The sequence below is a fragment of the Amblyomma mixtum genome, chromosome 3 (assembly GCF_055824585.1).
Source record: "Amblyomma mixtum isolate Tamu chromosome 3, ASM5582458v1, whole genome shotgun sequence".
Taxonomy (NCBI): domain Eukaryota; kingdom Metazoa; phylum Arthropoda; class Arachnida; order Ixodida; family Ixodidae; genus Amblyomma; species Amblyomma mixtum.
In genome coordinates, this window is record NC_143014.1 from 131101198 (window position 1) to 131122721 (window position 21524).

The 21524-nt window shown below is 48.4% G+C and overlaps 1 protein-coding gene across 1 annotated transcript in view; it reads left to right on the forward strand.

The window, feature by feature from the left end:
* Positions 1 to 21524, forward strand: part of LOC149351829 (lysosomal alpha-mannosidase-like) — a 347210-nt gene that overhangs the window by 307899 nt on the left and 17787 nt on the right. The window contains exons 4-17 of the mRNA XM_089581157.1: positions 415 to 608; positions 1420 to 1525; positions 2889 to 2986; positions 4255 to 4308; positions 8181 to 8297; positions 9799 to 10002; positions 10871 to 10931; positions 12071 to 12110; positions 12805 to 12874; positions 13502 to 13636; positions 14330 to 14446; positions 15566 to 15695; positions 16852 to 16925; positions 18234 to 18443. Of these exons, the coding sequence (XP_089437283.1) occupies positions 415 to 608; positions 1420 to 1525; positions 2889 to 2986; positions 4255 to 4308; positions 8181 to 8297; positions 9799 to 10002; positions 10871 to 10931; positions 12071 to 12110; positions 12805 to 12874; positions 13502 to 13636; positions 14330 to 14446; positions 15566 to 15695; positions 16852 to 16925; positions 18234 to 18443 (1610 nt within the window). The remainder of the gene's footprint in view (positions 1 to 414; positions 609 to 1419; positions 1526 to 2888; positions 2987 to 4254; positions 4309 to 8180; positions 8298 to 9798; positions 10003 to 10870; positions 10932 to 12070; positions 12111 to 12804; positions 12875 to 13501; positions 13637 to 14329; positions 14447 to 15565; positions 15696 to 16851; positions 16926 to 18233; positions 18444 to 21524) is intronic.

Below are 21524 nucleotides of genomic sequence, written 5' to 3' on the forward strand. Positions count from 1 at the left end.
CACTTAAGAATGTGTACTTGCGAGCCGAGACGGCGATCCTCGTGAAGTTTGCCAAATTTAGCCCGAGTCTCCATACGCCGCCACTTAATCTGACGCGGCGAGGAGAAAAAAATGTCGTATTTCATCTTTTGCTTTCATTTCTACTTAAACAAGCTTCGCCTTTTATTTATTGTTCTACTTTCATCGCCTCTAACATTTCCTTATCATACATCTGCTTTCTGGCGCTGATGCTTCGCCTATGGCCATCGGGCGCCTACGCGCAAACACGCCTGCTCACGCTGGAGCCAATCGAAGCCAATGATTTGTAGCTTGCGTTACGGGGGTAGAGGTGCCGCGTAACTGCCGCGATACCAATGCTGATCAATTCGCACAGCGCAGTGGGCAGTGCGCCTGATTGGTGCGCGTGCATCGCAGGCCGGCTGGAATTTGCGGGCGGTGGCTGGTGCATGAACGACGAGGCGACCACCCACTACACGGCCACGGTGGACGAGATGTCGCTGGGCCTGCGCTGGCTGAACGCCACGTTCGGCCAGTGCGGCCGCGCGCGCGTCGCCTGGCAGATCGACCCGTTCGGACACGCGCGCCAGGAGGCCGCGCTCTTCGCACAGGTGAGCGTCTGCGGTTTTTCTGCGTTTGTGAAAACGAGGAGAAAGCAACAACGCATCTCTCAGCTATTCTTTTTCGTCTTTACCTCTTCACTCTTACTGGGAGAAGCAAGTTCGATGTGTCGCAGGAGTGCCTACTCCCGCAACCGCTAAGACCTTTCTCGTTTTTCCTCAATGCCCGCAGACGTTGCTCTTTGGGGGGCGTAAGGGAGCGAAGTTATCGGATTTTGCTGTGAAACTGCTTTACCGTCGCTTGCGCTTAGATCTGCGTAGAGGGGCAGTATACAACGCCAATTCCAATACGTGAAAGCAGCTTTAGCTTGACATGAAATTCATTGTCTTGTTCATTGTCTAATTCGTTTTCACGAATCAGTATGCTTTCCGGATCGCGATGGCCGACAGCCCTTCTTGCGTAAACTGTGCCTGTGAAGAGACAATCAATCATCTGTTGTGTGAGTGCCCTTTCTTTGTGACCGAAAGACATAAGCTGCGTTGCGCTCTGGACCGCCTTGATCCTCGCCCTTTCACAGAGGCCAAGACCCTCGGTCCGTGGCCACAACAGTCGACTGCCATCAAGGCTTACAAGGCACTGTTTTGTTTTTTGAGAGAGACTGCCTTGATTGACAGATTGTGACTGTGTTTCCCGTTCCTTATCTCTTCCCTCTATAATCCCCTCATTCCCTTCCCCAGTGCAGGGTAGCCAACCAGAAACCTTTCTGGTTAACATCCCTGCCTTTCCCCCTCTCGGTATCTCTCTCTTGTCTTGTTCCCCTCTCACTTTCCCTTCTTGTTCTTTGCTTTTCCCCTTCCTCAGATGGGATTCGACGGCCTATTCCTTGGCCGCATCCACCTTGATGACAAAGAGTGGCGTCAGCACAACAAACAGATGGAGTTCCTGTGGAAGGCGGACAAGTACATAGGTGTGTGTCCCCCACCCCACATCCTTACTCATAACACGCGCGCCACGTCGCTGTTAGACGGGAGAACGACACGCGTTGAGCAGAATTGTTGTTGCACGGCCGAACTCGAGTGGCAGTGCGCGCCGCCGCCGCTCCAGTGCGGCCGTGGTTGCTACACTCGAGGTGTTATTCGAGGAGTTCTTCCTGAGCGTAACTCACCGCTGATAATGTACACCAGTGCCATTCCAGGAGAGTGACTCAGAAAGCGGTATGGTCATTGCCGCATGGCTCTGCTCACCGGCGTCACGATACAGCTTTGGGTTTTGTCGCGCCGATACACTTGTACGTGAGCCTCCGTATCCATATTTTAACTTAGCATGACGGAGGTAATGCTATTGTAATGCCCAGCGAATAACAACGGACGTAACTATCATCGGCGATTGGTGGCTTTTTCTGCAAGCGCTTGCCGAAGGCGCCAAACCGAGAGCTAAAATTTTTTTGTGGCCCGTTGAAAACCGTCCGCGTGAGATTCTGCGTGGGGAAGGGAAATGAGGAAGAGAAAGAACCTACGAAGAGGAGGGCAGGAAATAAACGTGGAAGAAAAAAAAATGACGGAGAAATGAAATGACGGGCAACAAATTCAGAGGTGAGACACTGGACGATGAAGCAAATGTTATCTAACGTTTCTCTATGAAGTCAGTTTAGTGAAGGTATACGTTCAAAGCGTGTCGTTGTTTCGAAGGAAGGCCCGGTACGCTTCCCAGCGTCAGCGGAGCAAGCGTCTCCATTTTAAACCGATAACAAGCTAAGATTGCATGCATTCCTTTAACGCGAATTTATGGCTAAGGAATGCTGAGTAAGTGTGTGTAGTGTGTCGCTTGGTACGTTACAATGTGTTCCTTTTAACAGTATTCAGCATCGTTTCAACAGTTACTATTATTCAAAGTCCGCAAAAGGTGTTGTTCGCACCCCAAACGTGCAAAGTTTCTGCGTCGTCGAAGTAGTGCAACACCACGCTGGTGTGGCTTCGTCCCGGAAACGCCGATGGGTTCTTAGCTTCAAAGCCAATACTGAGCGTTACCAAACGGTGGACTTCCCGCTTTACACTAGCGTCACTCATTTGCGCCTCGGCCAAGATGAACACGCAGGTGAGGACCGCAGCGTTGGCCTAGTCGTTCGAGCATCCGCCTCGCATGCGGAAGGTGCGGGGGTTCGATCCCCAATGCCGCCGGGTACCCACCGGTGATGCAATGGGTACAAGCGTTCCCCTGCCTGGTGCTCAACCTCTTTAGGGTGAAATGCTTGGAAAATGTGTCCTTGACCCCACCTTGAGTAGAGGAAGAAACCTTGCGCCATAGAAAATCCATCATCATTCAACATGCAGGTGAGAAGGGCGACATCTTCACTGGAGTGCTGCCAAACGTGTACTGGCCGCCAACCGGCTTCTGCTTCGACGCATGGTGCGTGGACGAGACTCTCGACGTAAGGAAATAACGATTTCATTTCCCTTCTACGGGCCGCTCTTAAAGGAATAGAGACACCAAACTTTAGATGTGTTTCCTCTTTCTAAAATGACGCGCGGCATATTAAAAAACATATACTGCCATGTGTATTGCGCCAACGAGTGGTAAATGATTTATGATCGATTTTTTTTTTTGGCTCTCACGCTGTTTCGGTTTCATTAGCCAAACGACGGTTGTGACGTGCAATTCAGGTTACGTGAGGCATACGAAAACTGCAGTATGGTCGTTGCTTTCTTCCTTTTAAGTCACATCAACTCCTACGCAAGTCTGCTCAAGAGTTGGAATGACAAAAAAAAAAAATGAATAAGCAGCGATTATATCGGAGTTTTCGCATGCTTCACATGACCTGAACTTCGTCTTGCACGTCACAGCCGTCATTCGACTTTTGAACCGATGCAGAAACGACAAGCTAAAAGAAATCAATAACAAATTATTCAGCCGCCGTAAATGAATTCCGCATCGTGACTCATGTATACCATTATCCAACGCATCACTCCAAATAGAAAAAAAAATATGCATTAAACAATTTGGTGCCTCTACTTCTTTTGACGTCCGCGTTTACGCCTGTAGCAGTCTGGGCGCGCTGATTTTCGCCCTCTTTGTCCGTGGTGAGCGAAAGAAAAAAAGACGAGGAAGGAAATCGGCTTCTTTTTTGGTCGATACGTCTCCTGCATTAAGAATTGCCACTCTCTGAAACTTGTCAAGACTTAAGGAAGTCCATTGTCCGCGACGCTCACGTCCTATATTTTCAATGGCTGAGAAAAAATTAAAAAAACGCCGCGTCTGGACTCGCGACGAGCGGGACCGCTATGGATTTCCAATGAGGAGATCTCAGGTTTCATCAGTGGTCAACAGACCGACGACAAAGTATTGCTCGAAGGTTTTGTGTTACGGACGAGCGGGCTGTCGTTTCAGCAGAATTTCATCTGGAAGGGGCTCGGCGAGTGCATTTCGTAACCTCCTTTCCCAGCGCCGCGGTTCTCTAGGGGAAACAAAAGCTGCGCATATCTCGTTTCATTCCGAGTCTATGGCAACTAAGGAAAGAGCCTGCTGGGCTTGACACAGCTTCCCGCTATAGTGGCTTCACTGTGTCCAACTTTTGCGCTATTGTTTGTCTCGAAATATGTTCTTACCTGTGAAACAACGCACGCGTATATATATATATTGAATTTATGCGGCAGGGTGCGAACACTAGGATAACGTTGAGTTCTTTTTTCTTCCCGGTAGTCTTACAACGGACAAAGGAGGGCGAGAGAGTTTCTTCAGATCGTCGCAAAACAGGTAAGTCGGCATGCCTATAGAAATTAGTGCAACTCTAACTGGTTGTAGTGAAACTGGCCACAGTATATCGCCCGCTGCTGTTCTCATGACATTTATTACATGGGCCTGCGACAATCGCTCGAACGTAATTGGGGCGGCGGTGACATTTTTTCTGCAGTCGTTTCGATATGCCCGCAGAACCATACAATGCGCTTTCAAACGCTGCGATCGCAGTGCACGCGTGCAGAAACGCGGGCGAATTTGTGTTGTGCTTTTATGAGCAAAGCAAATAGTAATGTAGTTCTTAGTCGAAATGTCGCGGCATTGCGTGTTTCGCAGCATACGTAACGCTTTTGAACGGAAGCTGAAACACTTTCCTTAAAATCTGTGCCTCCCCCGTAACCGAGAGTAGGGTAAGCATGAAATGCAGAACGATGCAGAAGCGTACGCGGACATGAGGAGACGCAGGCCTGACAAGAATGTATATGCAGCGCGTTCGAAACTGTCTAAAGTGCGTAGAGGCGAAAGCGTTTTCCGCACCACTTTGCCTATGTGACACTGGTGACGTCACCACTGGATTACGTCACACATAATTGATGACGAAGTAATGACAAATTACTAATTGGTGACTAATTTCTGATTAATGACAAAATACTAATTAACTGCTAATTAATGACGCTTAAGCTTCGCCTTTAGGAGTGGAACGCGACAGCGTGTTGTAGCGCTGCCAGGCAGTCCACGGAACGCCACCACCCGTTCGGCGCGATGCCCTTCGAACGCGACGCTTTTTAAGGAAAGGAAATGGCGCAGTAATTCTCTGTCATCTCGGTGGACACCCGAACCGCACCGTAAAGGAAGGGAGGAACGCCACCACCTGTTCGGCGCGATGCCTTGCCCTTTGAACGCAACGCTTTTTGAGGAAAGGAAATGGCGCAGTAATTCTCTATCATCTCGGTGGACACCCGAACCGCACCGTACAGGAAGGGAGGAACGCCACCACCCGTTCGGCGCGAAGCTACCGGCGCTTGTATGCCGGTCCTGTAGGAGGGCTATAGAGTGTCTCGTTAAATCTCGTTAAATCTCGTACGGTGCCCGGATGTTCTCGTTTCAGTGCCCGGATGAGTGGAATTCAGTGCCCGGATGAGTGGAATTCAGTGCCCGGATGTTGGCTCTCGGTCTCGGCGTGACGTCACGCCACTGCCGACAACGGGAGCTAAAAGCATTTCATGCTTTAAAAAAATACTGATTGGAAAGCTTCTTTCTGCAGAATTTGGCACTCTTAGCGCAGATACCACACAGAGATTTCTGAGGACTTGGTGTGTTAGTAGTGTTAGTTGTCAAAGGAAAGACACCTACAGCGGGGTGACTTCCTGACACCGTCAGTGCCCTCAGTTCGTCGACAAGCTAAGGACGGTATCAAATGTGCCCTGTCAGCTGCTACTGAACAGCAGTTCAGAACAAGGATTGAACGTGTCAGCTTTCTGCAGCTGTGTATCTTGATTTCTGAGATGTTTGTCACCGCAAAAGTTTCTATCCCAGCCAAAGAGCTCTCTGGTTCTGATGTTCGAGCGCGACTCTTCTCAAAACAACCAGATGTGAGTGGACGGGTTCTTGCGGACGCTATGCTTTGTAAATGACCACTAATATTGTGCACTACCGCGTTTAAATGGTTGGGCCTTTGCAGACAGATCTGCCTGAGACTACATATGCATCGTAAGACCTGTGTGTGACGCGCTTTAGACATTTGTCCGAGAGGTGAATTGTGCGTGACATGCTCGTGTCTTCAGCAAATGTCACCAGGCTCTGTCCTTAGCGAGGGTTGCGGAAATTCTGGAAAAGTGGGCTCGATTCAAGTACGGCGTGGTCCCTTTAGTGCGTTGTCAACGCAGAATCGCATCGCCGGCACCAAGGTCAGTAACCGCAAATGAAGGTTCATGTGCACGTCACTAGAAGCTGAGGCACAGGAGTCTTCTCAGGCGAGAATGCCTGCGCCTTACTTTCAATTTCTGATTCTTCACTTGGCGCCTGCGTCGCATTCTCCAGTGATGGCGCACCGAAGGGGCCATGACAGCCTGATGTGGAGTCCCCTTATAGGCGCCATGCCCCGATGGCAATCGCTGTTTCAAAAACGATCCGAGCATGTCCCACTTCTCATGGAGCGCCTAAAATCTGTTCTTTTCATTGCAGCAGTCCACTGCACATCAATATTTTCCTTACTGTAAGAATATTTTAAGAATATCAAGTAGTAGAAACCTGTGTGTCGTCGACAGCAGCCGACGTCTGCCGTGTTCCTCCTTAGGCGGTTGACCGGCGCGTGTTTGCGTAAAATTGTAAATTGGTTTTTGAGGAAAGGAAATGGCGCAGTATCTGTCTCACATATCTTGGCGGACACCTGAACCGCGCCGTAAGGGAAGGAAGGAAGGTAGGATTGAAAGAAGAAAGAGAGAAAGAGGTGCCGTAGTGGAGGTCTCCGGGATAATTTCGACCACCTGGGGATCTTTAACGTGCACTGACATCGCACAGCCCACGGGCGCCTCTTGCGTTTCGCCTCCATCGAAACGCGGCCGCCGCGGTCGGGTTCGAACCCGGGTACTCCGGCTCGGTAGACGAGCGCCTTACCACTGAGCCACCGCGGCGGGTGTTTGCGTTTTGGAGGCAGAAAATTTGTACTATAGCTTTGCAAGAGTAAAAGGAAAACTTGGCGCGGAAGAGGCTACGTACGCACCAATGTAGTTAGCGAGGCCACGAACTCGCAAGTAATTTTGCGTCACTTGGCGACAGCCCTACTGAAAAGACGATCATCGCTGCGAGCGCTATTCGTAAAGTCGTACTATGCCGCCCTGTAAGCTATAGCGACTGCACCAACTGCGCCATTTCCGTGATTCTTGATAGCGACTGCAAGCCAGCGTAGAGCGTCCAATAGAAGCTCAAGGAACGAAGAAACCGTCAGCGACGGCAAGCGACAAATAAACTCACAAAGACAGACCCGGAGAGCAACCGCGGTTGGCGGGATCCTCCTGGAAAAACACTCCCAATGACGCAACTTCCGCCAGCTTTTTTTCTACGTTCTTCGTTTCCTCTGCATGCCGACCGTCTCCGCCCGCTGGGATAGCGCGGAGGATGGGCGGTTGGTGAATTTCATTCGCTTGTAATGTTTCGCTGCTGTCTCTATAATCTCGCTGAAATCTGCCTAATCCTCGACAGTGGGATGGTCCATTTCCGATTCTCTTGCGTTGTTCACTTATCCTATAACCATTTCGACTTCCCTTTGATGTAAAGAAGACCAGAGCTTCTCAAATATTTTTTAAAACAGTATCGACCTGCTGACACGGGAGAAAACTGCTCTCAAGAGGTAGAGCATTTCGTTCTGCCAAAGAGAAAAGGCCTGCTCCCCCAGCAGCGCGTGGCTCGCGAGTGCATTACAGTCGCCAAGCATTAATTAGAGAACGAATGCATTATGCTTTTCGACAGCTTTTCTTGAGCTCTTTAGAAGTCCGATATGCTAATAAGGCGTTCAACGCTTGCGTTTTTTTTATCGTTAATGGATAAAAGCGCGGCTTTGGAGAGAATGAACAGAGCTTACTTTATCGTGTCTTGCACAGACGTCATGCAATGCGGCGTGTGAGGTGAAACGCGACTGCTGCGTAATGTCCATAAAGCATACGTGTTTCTGGTGTGTCTTTACGAAGCTTAAACAACGCATTCTTATTTCACCGAAATTAATCATGGCTCCTTCGGGACAAAAGCGCATGCGTTCTGCGTTGAATACAAAAATAATGAAAAAAAAACTTTACATTTGAAACTCTAACCTAAGTCCCCTCACGTGGTCTTTCTAACTAACGTTTATCCCGCTTAATTTTTTGTTTGTTTTTGTTGTTTACCCACGTGCTTAGGCAAAGTACTACGCCACGAACCACACAGTGGTGACCATGGGCATGGACTTCCACTACAGGGACGCGTCCAAGTGGTTTCGCAACTTGGACAGCCTCATCTACTACATCAACGCCGAGGTGAGCCGCTTTTGGCAACGGGTTTCTTAGCATTAGCGACGCCAGTGACGATGAAGCGCGTAGCGCTCCAGCAAACTTATCTGGGTGGCGAGGGAGCATGTTTGTTTCACTGTGGGGACGTTCAAGAAGTCAAAGTTGAGACTTTACGCTCAGTGGCGTTGATTCACGTTACAGGGGCCTATAGACAGAAGCACGCCTTATTAACAAAAGCGAAAGTATAGAAGGTTATTTTGTGCGGTGCGCTCATGTCTCTACGGACGCTGCCCAACATTACAGGACGAACAGTGCGTGCGTGCATCCATGAGTTGCAACTTATCCTTTTAAATAATTATATGATAATATTGCCGCGGCTGGCGCAGGGCAGAGCGAACTTTAGATCAACAGGAGAGGTCCTGCAAGGGTCGTAACCTGGACGATCATTGTTCTTATTGTTCCTAAAGTGAACAGCCGAAGGATGAAAGGGGCAGAAAAGGCAAGCGCTACTCACTTTAGGAGTGTCGTACAGGCTACCTCAACACTGGTTTGCTTCAGTTGGTGTTGTGTGGTTACGGAGAGGGGGCAGGTTGTGTGGGCGCTGCGGTTGTCCAACTTCAGAATCAAACTTCTAGGTGGTTTGATTGGACTGCATGCTTTGTTTGGACCGGTTGGCAAGGCGAGCTTAAAGCTGATTGTAGTGACAATTTTTAAAACCTCCCCCGTGCGTCAGCTTCTACAATGGTTCACTGCGCATTTTATTGTTCTCCTTTTCATTTATGTTGAGAGAACAAACCTGCCTACGTTCGGTGTTCGCACTGTGGCCTGCCGAATGTGTATTGCAGAATATACCCTCATTTACGGCAGTACACATGCTTTTAACTTCTCGCCACTCCCGCGCGACATCTGCCTGTGGAACGACTTTCCGGACTGCATTCATTGACCTCGAGCGCAATCACGACAGCTTTCGCGAACATCTACTTCGTTGATGACGCTTAACACGTGTTTTCTTTACTCATGGTTAATATAACTTTATTTTCAGCCGCTTGAGGCTGTTGCTTGGTTGGGTTCTGTTTATGCCCAGTTATCATCACGTATACATGCGATCTGTTCTCTCTTTTTTTTTTTTGCTTTTTTGCGTATGTACAATACTTTGTGCATATCCCGTATTGTGTTCCATGAAGCACAGCTGTTGCGTTGTGCTTGATATCAGTTCTTGTGAATAGCGATGTCTTGTAATATGAGCTCACTAGTTTTGGGTCTGTTTTGCTTTACTTACCATTACGCATTCTTTTGATTTCTAAGCTATTTTACATAGGCTTTTTGTATTTGATTCCCCTTACACAACGCCTCTCTTTAGGCCTATTTCTTTTATATAATAAACGATCATAAATAAATACCTTTCTATCCTTTTGTGCTTCTTACGCCTTCTGCTCCGTAAACCTTGGTTACGCAATGTTAACATTCCTCGAGAATAAACATTCAAAGCAGTCGGCTGAGCCCTGGGATGCTTGCCGCGCGTGCGCAGCAAGCGAACGGCAGCCGCGTGCACGCCTTCTACTCGACCCCCGCCTGCTACCTGAAGGCACTGCATGACAGCGGCGTGCGGTGGCCAGAGTTCTCGGACGACTTCTTCCCGTACGCCGACCAGGAGCACGCCTACTGGACCGGCTACTACACCAGCAGGCCCAACTTCAAGTACTTCGCGCGCCAAGCCAACGGCATTCTCCAGGCACGTACACGCGCGCCCAGTCGCTGCTGTGCCGCGTCCTGTACACGCGTGTGCTCAAGTTAAAACGCGGAACGGCTGACGTGGGCAACGCACACAAGGAAATAGCCAATCAAGGAGTAATTACTTGTTAGCATCCACACGGTCGTGGCCGTTCGGCTAGACGGAAACTTCTTGGGGAATTCCCTGTACTAACATCGTTCCCACTTTGAGTTCATCAATTAAGTCTCGTCCACCAACCTGCCAACATGCCACCAATCTGTAGCCCTCGCTCCCCTTGCCGAAAATATATATTATATATATATGTGTGTGTGTGTGCGGGGGGGGGGGGGATGTTCAGTCTTCTTTCCCTTAATTGCTTTCTGTGGCCCGGATGCATACTAGCTACAGCGATCCATCCAGGAAATAACGGGCTACGCCGCTTCATGTGTATCCAGCTACCTCGATTTGTTGACGGCATTATTCACGGAGTTTAAGACCTATACCGCTTTTGTGACTGTGGCTAACCTCTCCGGCGCATTCACGCTCTGCATGTCATCACTTATAAACAAAATAAAAAATGAAGTAGCCAGATGAGCGCGCGCAAAGGCGAAGGAAGACAGCTGGTATCCGCTGGTCTTGTGAGTGTCCTTTATTCTTAGGCTACCACGCGCGGTCGCAGAAACCCACGCGCAGTCAGTCAGTCTGTTGGGGTTTTTTTATTTCTGTTGTTACTTAATTGGACTCTCAAAGGTAATCCTGTGTTTCATTAATTGCCTGGCCTTGCCGCTGGTCCATCGCCACTTTTTAATGCAATTTCACCAAGTGAAACCTGCACTCAGCATTACTACAGTGCGCTTCGCTTGTCCTGTCACCTTCCCTACCTGAACAGGCGTGCAAGCAACTCAAGGTCATCGGGCAGCTTGATGATTCTGCGGATGTGGACACTCTCGGTGAGCAGTGGTCGTCCTTCTCCGTGAGCGCAGCTTCCGTCGCCAGAGCTGGCGCAAAACATTCCAGACCGAAGGGCTGTAATCTGCGTTGCCCCTCTGATTGCACCCTCTGTTCACTTTCACATGCAACGCGTACAGTGCAGAATTTGGGCGACGATATATCTTTCAGTCCAGGGCCGGGACACCGCAGCTGGTGCCGTAGGAATGACTCCTTAGGGCCAAACGCTTATTTCCAGTGACCCTTCCAAGAATCCATTTCCAGCGACTGTCCACGAATGCTACATGCCGCAAAAATTCGACTTAGCTAATCTGCCACCGCCACACCCATCCTCATCGATCCGTGAAGCTTGCATTCTTCGCCCAATACAGTTTAACCTCCTACATACACCAGCCAAACTTTATCTGTACCGATACACTTCCGCACCTCAGTGTCAAAACTGTCCAAACACGTGTGCAGACGTAGAACACTGCCTTACACAGTGCCACGCAACTTTCCATTCCCCCGCCTATCGTTTCCCCCGCCCCTACTGTGGCCCATCTGGCTCGCCTTCCGGGACTTGACCCTGCAACGCGCCCTTGTCACCTTGGCCCAGGACCTGTTAAACGACTGACAAAAAGGCTGTTTTAATAAACGTGTCACACCACCACCACCATCATTTGCCCCGTGCTTTAAGGTGGCATGCAATTAATGGGTCTTAGAAAGTACTATGACATAGAGAATGCAAACATTGTTTTCAATTTTAAAAATCTGCATAATCCAGCACCGTTCTCACCACTGAAGTCGCGTTTGTGACACTTTCCGTGCACGGTGCATATTCCTACCGTACGGGGATGCTTTAAACAGCGATTGCAGGTGTATAATCACTTAGGTCAGCTCCCACTATGCTATTGTTACTGCCATTTAAAGCAGCGCTGCCGGCTCATTATTTTACAAGTGCTTTACCGTGTATCACAGACGTTTTACGGGAGGGTTCCACGTCCCTACAAGCTAAGGGCCTCAAACGATTTCGTAAATACTACCAAGAAATAAAATAGTCTTATATGTGATAATCTTATTCCTCTTTAATAAATTAATGCATACTTTTTGGATAAAATATGTTGGAATGCTTACATTTTCTTACTGTCGCGTCCCTATGCAGCAAAGGCCGTGGCTGTGTTGCAGCACCATGACGCAATATCGTAAGTACACATTCTTTTTTGACAGGCAGCAGAAACTGTTTTCCAATTCAATTCCGCAATCACTTGACTGCGCAGGCCGCACCCGAGCTCGAAATATTGCTCTGTTGCAATTTATGCGGAAAGCCCGTTACTCTTTCTGAAGAAACTAAAACAAGCCAAACACATGGTTGGAATTAATCACACACTGCTTTTTATTACCTAGGCGGGATGAACGCCATTTGGCCATAGTTTCTATGTCTATCCTCTTGGTTGCCCAATTGCTCTGAACGAATTTACGAGAAAAAAAAAAAAAAAACCTGCACAAGATGGTATTGCCGGCGGCTAAGTAGCCTTAAGTGACATATTGGATCCACATGTACTCGAGCCGCATCTATACACCGAGGATGTGAAATAGGAACACATATGCGGGAGGATAAATGGGGCTTTGGTTACGCTAACTGCAGTAATGGAATGAACTAAAAGAGGTATGAAAAAACTAACGGATGCATGTCGGTCATGTCTCTGCCAACGGTGTGTGTTCATGACGGAGATGGGAGAAATCTTGCAAATTTCAGTCCTTGCCGACGGGTCTGTAATGTGCCGGCAGTACGACAGGTCCTTATTTTCTCATGATTCTAGGAACTCTATTCTTCAACAGAAGATATTAGAGCCCGCGTCTCTTCGCCCACTGCAAGAATGTCCGTCTTCATTGCAGGGGCACTCAGAAGCAGCATGTGGCTGAGGACTACGTCTACATGACTGACATGGGAATCAGGCAATGTGAGGTGCGTCAGGATCACATTGTCATTCTCGTCCGCGTAGGGCGCGCTTGCTTACGTATGGCGCTTTCTGCACCTTATTTATTCTCATCCTCTGCATTATCACGGCACGGCTAGAATGTGACCGAGACTGCCTGTGCCACGACGCCACACATTCACAGGCTTCTCAATTATGAGCGCAGGTGACGGTGCTGCAGTGCAAGTCCTGTGTATGCGCAGTAACGCTTGCAAGAAAAAACAATGAACTTTTTCTAGCCCTTTTTTGTAGCGAAACGACGCAATGCGTCATTCATTCGAATGGTTATTTAATAAAGACGCGACTTCAAGGTAGAGCAAGAAGGAAAATTGGGCACGATGAATTTCTTGTCTCTGCATCCCTTTAACGACGAAAGCTGTCATTCGGAGAAAGAACTAAGGACCACCGCGCCGCATTATACCGCGGCTTAGACTTTCCTCGGTTACATCGCCTTGTGTACTGCAAACAGCCAGTCGCCGTACTGCGCCAAAACTATAAAATTTTTGGCCCATGTTTTAAGAAGAGAACTAAGCGGCCGTTTTTGTTCACTGAGGCTTTTAAGAATGTCTGGTGTCCTGGATACCATGTATTTTGTCGACAACGAGGGACGTGCGCAGGACGTGTTCAACAAGGCGTACCGACGACTGCTGCTGTCTGGCAGTGGAGGGACCGCCTTCCAGCAAGACATCTGCTTGACTTTCTGCCCGCTTCTCAACATCAGCAGCTGCGAAATCACCGAGACGGCCGACGAGGTGAGTGGCACGCTGCGGCCGGCGTTCTTTATTTGCTTGTCGGCGGCGTGTTTCTGGCTGGAAAGGACCGAGACAGACGCAATATCGGCTAGCGCATAACTTCTGTAGTTATCTAAATGCGTGCTTCAATGCACCTCTGTGAGCGGCTTTTTTATTTTGATACTGAATGGCATTTTCCTCCCCCGAGGTAAGCTGGCAACTGTAAGTTGTGGCATATGGTAACTGTGCAACTGAACAATAACAACGTCAAAAAGCCCGCCACCGTCTCGAAGACGTTGAAGTAACGAGCGTTAGCAGTTTGGTTTACTAGAACTGATATGAATGAGATTAAAGAGAGGTATACTCACATAGTTCCACCTTATTGGACCGTGACGTCATCACTGGCACGCGGCAGGTGGTTGTTTCTATACTATGCTATTGTAGATGGCGCTACAAGTCTCAATGGGAGATGTGCTGTTTTCTAGTTGCTGCCACAGATGGCGCTGTGATCTCAGGGTGGTAGCAGACGCCACGAAATCTCGAAACGTGATGAGTAAGAGCTAACGCTCTTAAAATCTATTACAATTGCAAGATGCACGAGAACGGCGCCAGCGTTACTTCTGTAGCGGATGCTTAATAACACACTGTTCCGGCCTATCTGTCATATTGTTAGATGACACCTCTCAATTGTCTGTTTGGGATCCTTCTTTGCAGTTCTTCGTGTTCGTGTACAACCCGTTGTCGACGCCCGTGAGAACCTATGCGAGGCTACCAGTTTCGGGCGACGGCTATGAAGTCAAAGAACTTCCGGGACAGGTCTTGGAGGCGCAGGTAAGAGGTTCGGTCTCTTCTGCGTTTGGAATAAAATCAACGCATGCTATGTGGTAACCCTATTGGCGTCTTCCTGTGGCTCGCAGTTTCTGGGGAAGTATTAAGTATTAGAGATTGTATTCTCTGTGGTATACAGAAAAGTATGTTGTACCATTGGCCGCTGATTTGAATGGTAGTAGCGGCAGATTTCTATCGAAGGTATTTTACGCACAAGAGTGACCGCTTTGGTTAGTTCGTAATTCATCGTTTTGTTCAAATGGTAAAAAAAAATAGCACACAGAAGACAAGGACACAAGAGCGACGCGACCACCGCGCTGATCGGAACTAACTGATCAATACACTCCGTAAAAAAAGGCATCATATAGGCGGACGGAAAGGTGGGTACAAAATAGACCACATGCTGCTGTGTTCCCATCTCAGCCTTTTGATCAGTTTAAGCCGAAGCCATTGTGTGCGTCTTTCTTCTGCCCTTGTCTTCTTTGAGCTGCTTCTTCCCATTTAAACAGAACAATCATTTGCTTAATTTTGTTCATACCTCCTCACAACTTGTCGGAAAGTGCTGAGTCGTTCAAAAAATACCTTTTACAGAGCCCGCTTCGAACTCTCATTCTTTAGGGTTCTTGTGCGTTAGTTTGCATTTTGACCAACGAACCACACGGCATTACTGTCAGCACTTCTTAGGGTGCGCTCTAATTAATCAACGCCGTAATCAATAGCGTCCAGTGGTGCTAGACTGCCTTCGCAAAATGTACTCACCGTAATTGAAGCCTCGTTTACGTGATTCTCTCGTAACGAAATCACTGGAAAATGTGCAATGGCTCAACGCCAAAAAAAAAAAAGAACAAAAAATTCCTGATGATTGCGGTCTCGCACGAATATTTTAAACACTTGTTTGCTACAGACCTGAGCTGGAGAGGCGGCTGGGGTTGCCATTGGCTGTGTAGATGACGAATGGCGATCAGCGGCGTAGCTCTTTGCGCCGCTGATCGCCATTCGTCATCTACACAGCCAATGGGAACCCCAGCTTTGCGCCGCTCGTGGCACGCGCAACGCAACGCGATGGCTGGTGCGAAGGCGAATGACGGAGGGCTGACTGCGGTCGCCATCCTTCTGGCGCAGCTCGTGCCGGTGCAACGGAAGGTGCTCCGCATCCCGGAGCGGAAGGCAACCGCCGCGACGACGGAGATTGTCTTTCCGATGCACCTGCCACCCTTGGGCGTCACCACCTACCAGCTGCGGAAGTACGAAGGCAAGTTGAGTGTTCGCACTCCTCCCTCTTTTCAGCAAATTCTGGTTGTTAATGAATTAGGATGAACGCGGGAGTGAGGGCTTATGCTGGTATACCTCAAACTGTCCGCATTTTCCCCCCATATGGCGCGCTTAGGGCCGCTTCGCTGGAGTAAGCGACTTGCCACTGCACCCTTTACCTGCGATCGCTAGGTCAACTCGCGACGATTATTGAAAGAAAGGTTCACTCCGCGCAGGCATTACAGGGGAGTATATTTAAGGCGGCTTAAATGCGCACTAAGCGTGACTCGTTGAGTTTCTTGCACTTTCCGGCATGGCAGCCTGCACTTTACCCGCATTCCGAAGACACGAGAGGGCCGCTGCGATGGCGCACTGGTAATGGTGTTCGGCTGCTGACCCAAAAGACGCGGGTTCGATCCCGGCCAGAGTGGTTGCATTTCGATGGACGCAAAATGATAGAGGCCGGCGTACAGTGCGATGCAATGGCACGTTAAAGAACCACAGGGGGTCGAAATTATCCGGAGCCTTCCACTACGGCGTCCCTCACAGCCTGAGTCGTTTTGGAAAGTTAACCCCAGAAAACTTACGCCAAACCAAAGACATAAATGCCGAAATCCGAAGTCTAAGGCGTTACTTTGCAGTGGTTCTTTTCATGATTCATTGATTTATTCTTTCGTGTCTTTTACCACCGGTAAACATCGCTTCTGACAACGTAGCCTGCGAATGACGTCGCTTGGCAGCTACCAGCTGTGACATCGCAGGTAGTAGCTACCCATGGAAAAGGCAAAAAAAAAATGTATCGAGAAAAAGACTCATTACAAAATACAGCCACTAAGCACTCTACTCCCATGTGTCGAGCTCATTAGAAACTTAGATATGTCTTGCTGTTGAGAAAGCACCGCTGTCATAGTTCTATTTTTACTCACACTTATCCAGGCTTGATTGCATTGATATTTTATGCTTGCTCTGCTAGCACTTATCGCCACAGTTTCCGCAGCAAGCGTTAGTTTTTCGTAAATTATGTTTTCATTTTAGCACATTACATGTTATGCGCTCTCGCACTGCTATTGAACAGCTTAGAAATTTATATACTGTTATTGCGACTTGCTTTTATCTGTGCTTTCTACTGAGACAGCGTCTCTTTTTTTTTCATGCAGGTTTCACGCTCCGTGACAGCGAAAGTAGCGCTGTATTCGACGGTGGAAGCGAAGCGCCGGCAATAGACAATGGCGTACGTGCACGATTTTTTGGCATATTCTTGTATTCAGGGCATCTCTCTTTATTGCCATTTGCCACCGTTCAATAGCGGCAGACCCCGCATATCTGTATGAGAGCATCATTTTGACGACGAATCATGCGAAGACTCAAGGATTCGAGACACTTTAAAATTTTCTGATTTTCCGGCCGTGGTGACTCCGACTTGCTCCGGAAAGCACACGGAAAGCATTTATCAGTTCCTTTAGGTTACGAAATATTCGTACACAGATGTATTTCGGTGAAACACAGCGCATCTTTTGCTAAACCACGTGATCAGTTCCTTGTGAGGGAACTCAGTTGCCTTCATAACTAGCGTTTTGTCAGATACTTGCATCCTCTAAGTCACACTTCACGCTCAATGAAAGGAGCATCTACTATTGTCCAGAATTACTTCGCGAGGTGGGTTTTCATGTCTCGAAAAAAATGCAGCACTTGCGTCAATAAACAGCAATTAATGCATTATTTAGCATTTCAGCTGGGTTGTTACTTTTCATTTAGTTACCAAGTTTTGCATAAGTTGGGACATACACAGACGACAAAATAGAAGTAGAGGGAGGAAATAGAAAAGCCCCCCCCCCCCCCCCCCCCCCCCCCCCCCCCCTCCACTGCCATCTGTACTGCAAGAGGGAGCGTCGGAAACCATCTTCCTCGTTATATTTTGTGTGCACCGGCAATAAGCTTCATACGCAAGATATTTTTTTTTTCTGGTGCAAACAAAGCATAGTGTCTCTCCGATGGTATAGATGATCTTTCGTAACGTCTGAAGCAACTTCGCTGATTCTGAGTGTCCGCATAAAGAGTTCTTGTGATTTCGCAAACAAATGCTGTTTGGCGCTTTGATTTAGGAGTGCGCAGCAAGTACACGACGCTCAACATTGACCTAGTGGACAAAGTAGCCGGGACACGAAGTGAGGCGTATTTTGAACTTGTCATTCCAGCTTTTCGAACAGCCCTGATGGTAACGTGCCCGGCGGAGAAATGGCAAACTGCAACGCATGGCCATCATGCGCCATAGACGGATGCAGTTGAAAATTGTAAAGCTGGTCAGATTGTAAGCTGCCCCTGTGGTAGGTAGGATACACGAAATAAACTAATAGTCCTTGAAACCAAGGAAAGAATGGGGGGGGGGGGGGGGGGGGGGTTGCTATTATTGTTTGGATGAGGAAAGTGATGGAATAATCGCTGGTGTAAGGCGTTCTTTCATGACCTTGCAAGACAGGTATAGAAAAAGACTGCGTGCATTGTTTGTGCGATGAATGCGCGCGCTTTGGCGACCAAGCAGAAGTACCGGCTGTTCGTGGATCCCGTGACGGGCCTGCTGAGTCGCGTGATGCTGCTCAACACGGGTCTGGAGGTGCCCTTCCGCCAGTCGCTGTTCGCGTACATGGCCTACGAGGGCGTGGTAGAGAAGCCGTCGGGTGCCTACTCGTTCAACCCTGCGGACGATCAGCCCGTCGACCTAGGCCGCCGGGTCAACTACACACTCGTCAAGGTACGCCACTCGGCTCGCAAAGCCGGGCGTCTTCAAAAACATCTGTGATGTATTTCAGTGGCATGCGTATCCGTGCAACCACGGCACCGCCTTGAGGAACTCTGCGCGCTGTCGCAGCCACAGTTCTGCTACAATCGTGGATGTACACTAAACACTGAATTTAAAGTGCTCTCTTTATCGCAGCTGCAACTTGCGCGGGCAAAAGCCAAAGGTATTTTCTTTTCTACAACCGCATGGTCTAGATTATTCCCATGGTATGATTTGCATATTTTTTTTCTGAATGGCTCTATAATGCTTTTTCATTCTATTATTTTGTGCGATTATATTCGTAGATATTTGCATTCATCAGGCATTTTCTTTGCGTCTGCCCCTAGGTGCTGCACATAAACGCGTACAGTAATGAAATCTTTGCCTGCGCTTCTGAGACCTACCATCGGTCGCCATGCGCTGAATATACGAGCTGTATATTCCGCGATACGCGTGGCATCCGCTACCTTTTCATTTTTCCGGTGCGTGGCTGACGCGGGCAGCCCTGTACATTAAGTGGTCTCTGAGGAGAGCTCCATTCAGTTACTGTCCGTAGTAAAAATTGATTCTCTGCCCCTTTCGTTGCGTGTTGACGTTTGTCCGGCTGCAAAAAGACGCATACATTTCTGAGAAAATCGAATTTTAAAATTTTCCCGCCGTTCGATGCAAACTCGCGGCTTCCGCACCGAGGAGAACTGGTTGCCACCGTTTTGAAGTGAATGGCGGCGAAGCCCGGCTCTAGGATTCGCGCAAAAGATCGGTGTACACTCACGCATTTTACTTGCGAAACTGACCGGCGGTGGCGACACTGTTTTTCGTGTTGGTCGTCTCTACTGTATAAAAGCTCCGGTTTCGGGGACTGTTCTCTGTGCGAGAATAGAACGCGGTGCCCTGTCGATACAGGCCACCTTGAAGGGGCACTGAAGAGAAATCTGAACTCGTCTTTTCACCGCGGGAACTCGATCTACACGTTCCGAGCATCCATAGAAACTTCGAATTATTGTCCTGTGCGGCCGATTTCTCTAATTTAAATCGGATTAAACGTCCCGGCTCCCGTCTTTTTTTGAACTCGCCGCTGAAGGTAGAAGTCAACCAACCTTTCAGCCAGTCCCGTGGCGGCTTGCCGCTCTGCCATCGGCAGAGTGATACGTAGCGGTCGGAGAAAGCAAAAAGTCCTCGTGTATTTTTATTTCCGTGGGCCTAATTTGCAGCTATGCAGTCTCTGACTGGGTCTATTGATTCGTGGAAACCTAAAAAACAAGACAAAAGCGAAAGCGAAGCCGCCACGCGACTGCCTGAAAGGCACTCTACACGTCAAGTGACTCCTGCTACCTTCAGCGGTGAGTTCAAAAAAAGGCGGGAGCCGGACGTTTAATCCGATTTAAATTCGGGAAATCGGCCGCACAGGACAATAATTCGTAGTTTTTAAGAATGCTCGGAACGTGTAGATCGAGTTCCCGTGGCAAAAAGACAAGTTCAGATTTCTCTTTAGTGCACCTTTCAGTTTGCCCTCTGTGCTCCTTTAACAGACCCGACTTCGGCTTATCTTCGCGACACAGTATTTTGTGAAGAACCGACAATGATTAACTAAAAAAATACACGAGAGAAAGATGCTTGATTCGTGCGTGCGAATGTGGCAAGTGTTTGCGGGGTCAGAAATCTGAAAGCACAAAAATTACAAGTGATTGAAGCCACTTTTGGGCAAACAAAATACTATGCACTAAAATAAAATAAGGACTGTGCGGTTTCGGTGATACAGCAAATCTGCAACCTAGGCTTAATGTTTGTAGGTGTTCACCAGCTATAGAAGCTTGAAAGCTTAACGATGTTAAGCTGCTAAAATAAGCGCATAATAATAAATATGGAACAAAGTCGAATAGCTGGTGAAAAGAGTGGCAGTTAATTGACAGATTATCGTGTAAGAAGTACAAAAGTAACGCGCTTTTATTAACTGCAATGAGTTTGCCTTCATGCCAATGTAGCGCAGCTTCCATTCTCTGTATTCGCATGCTTTGAACGCAAAAAAAAAATCTTGTTTCACCGGTGCCATCCTTAACATCGATGCCTTTAGCTTTAGTCTTGTACACTTACTGCTTGCCTAATTTCCCTAACACCTATGGCATTTTAGCCGTAGATATTAATTCGAAATGTGCAGAAGCTAAAACTTCCACCACAGCAGCCAGGCGCTAAGTAATGCAGCTCTTTTTATTTACCGCGGAATATGAGGTTCCCGCGAAAGCACGCGCGCAGAAGCACAAAGACATCCAAAAGTTGATTATGGACTGCTCCGTATGCGTTCAGTGCATAATTAATAAGCACGCGTCTGGACGCGAAAACCGGTCTTCGCTCTAATTCTCTCCCTTTATAATTAGGAAATCCATTACAACTCTTACTATAAGCCATAAGTCATGGGAGCTTATCTGTATCTAAATCTGGCCGCATGCGTCCATGCTGACGCATCAAAGCGCCATCTCCGTGCGTGATAACGCGTTGATGTCCAGCTTCTATAGCGCTTTATATGGGCTGCGGTCTGGAGTTGAAGAGACGGTGCGGCTGTTGCCGGAACCAAAAACAGAAGCGGGTACGCACGACGGCGCTGATTCTTCGATATGCGCTCACGCACTGCTCCCCATCTCTGTTCGAGATTAACTAACGTTCTGAACCAGTAAGGTGAAGGTTTCTCAGTTAACTGCCTTGTAATCTGCTGATAGTCGGTGCATAATATGGGCTGCCTGTTGTGTTACAACGCCCGGCGTGGCAAAACGAGGCTGCGAACAGCGCGTCAGTCTTCGTGGATGCCTGTTTTATTAGCTTATTAGGAACGCTAACAAGTGCTGAACGACTTAATTCCAGCAAGAGGCTTGGCTTCTTTAGCAACAATGCAGGGTGAGTCAGTATTTTACGCTGCTTCAGAAACCCAGGTTATGATTCTATTCATGGCAATGCTAAGAAAATATGCGAGGAAAGCGGCTTACGCCATGGGCGCTGCTCACTAGTTCCGGTGGATAGAGGAAGAGAAGGCAGCTTACAAGTGGATTTAAGGCGGATTGCAAC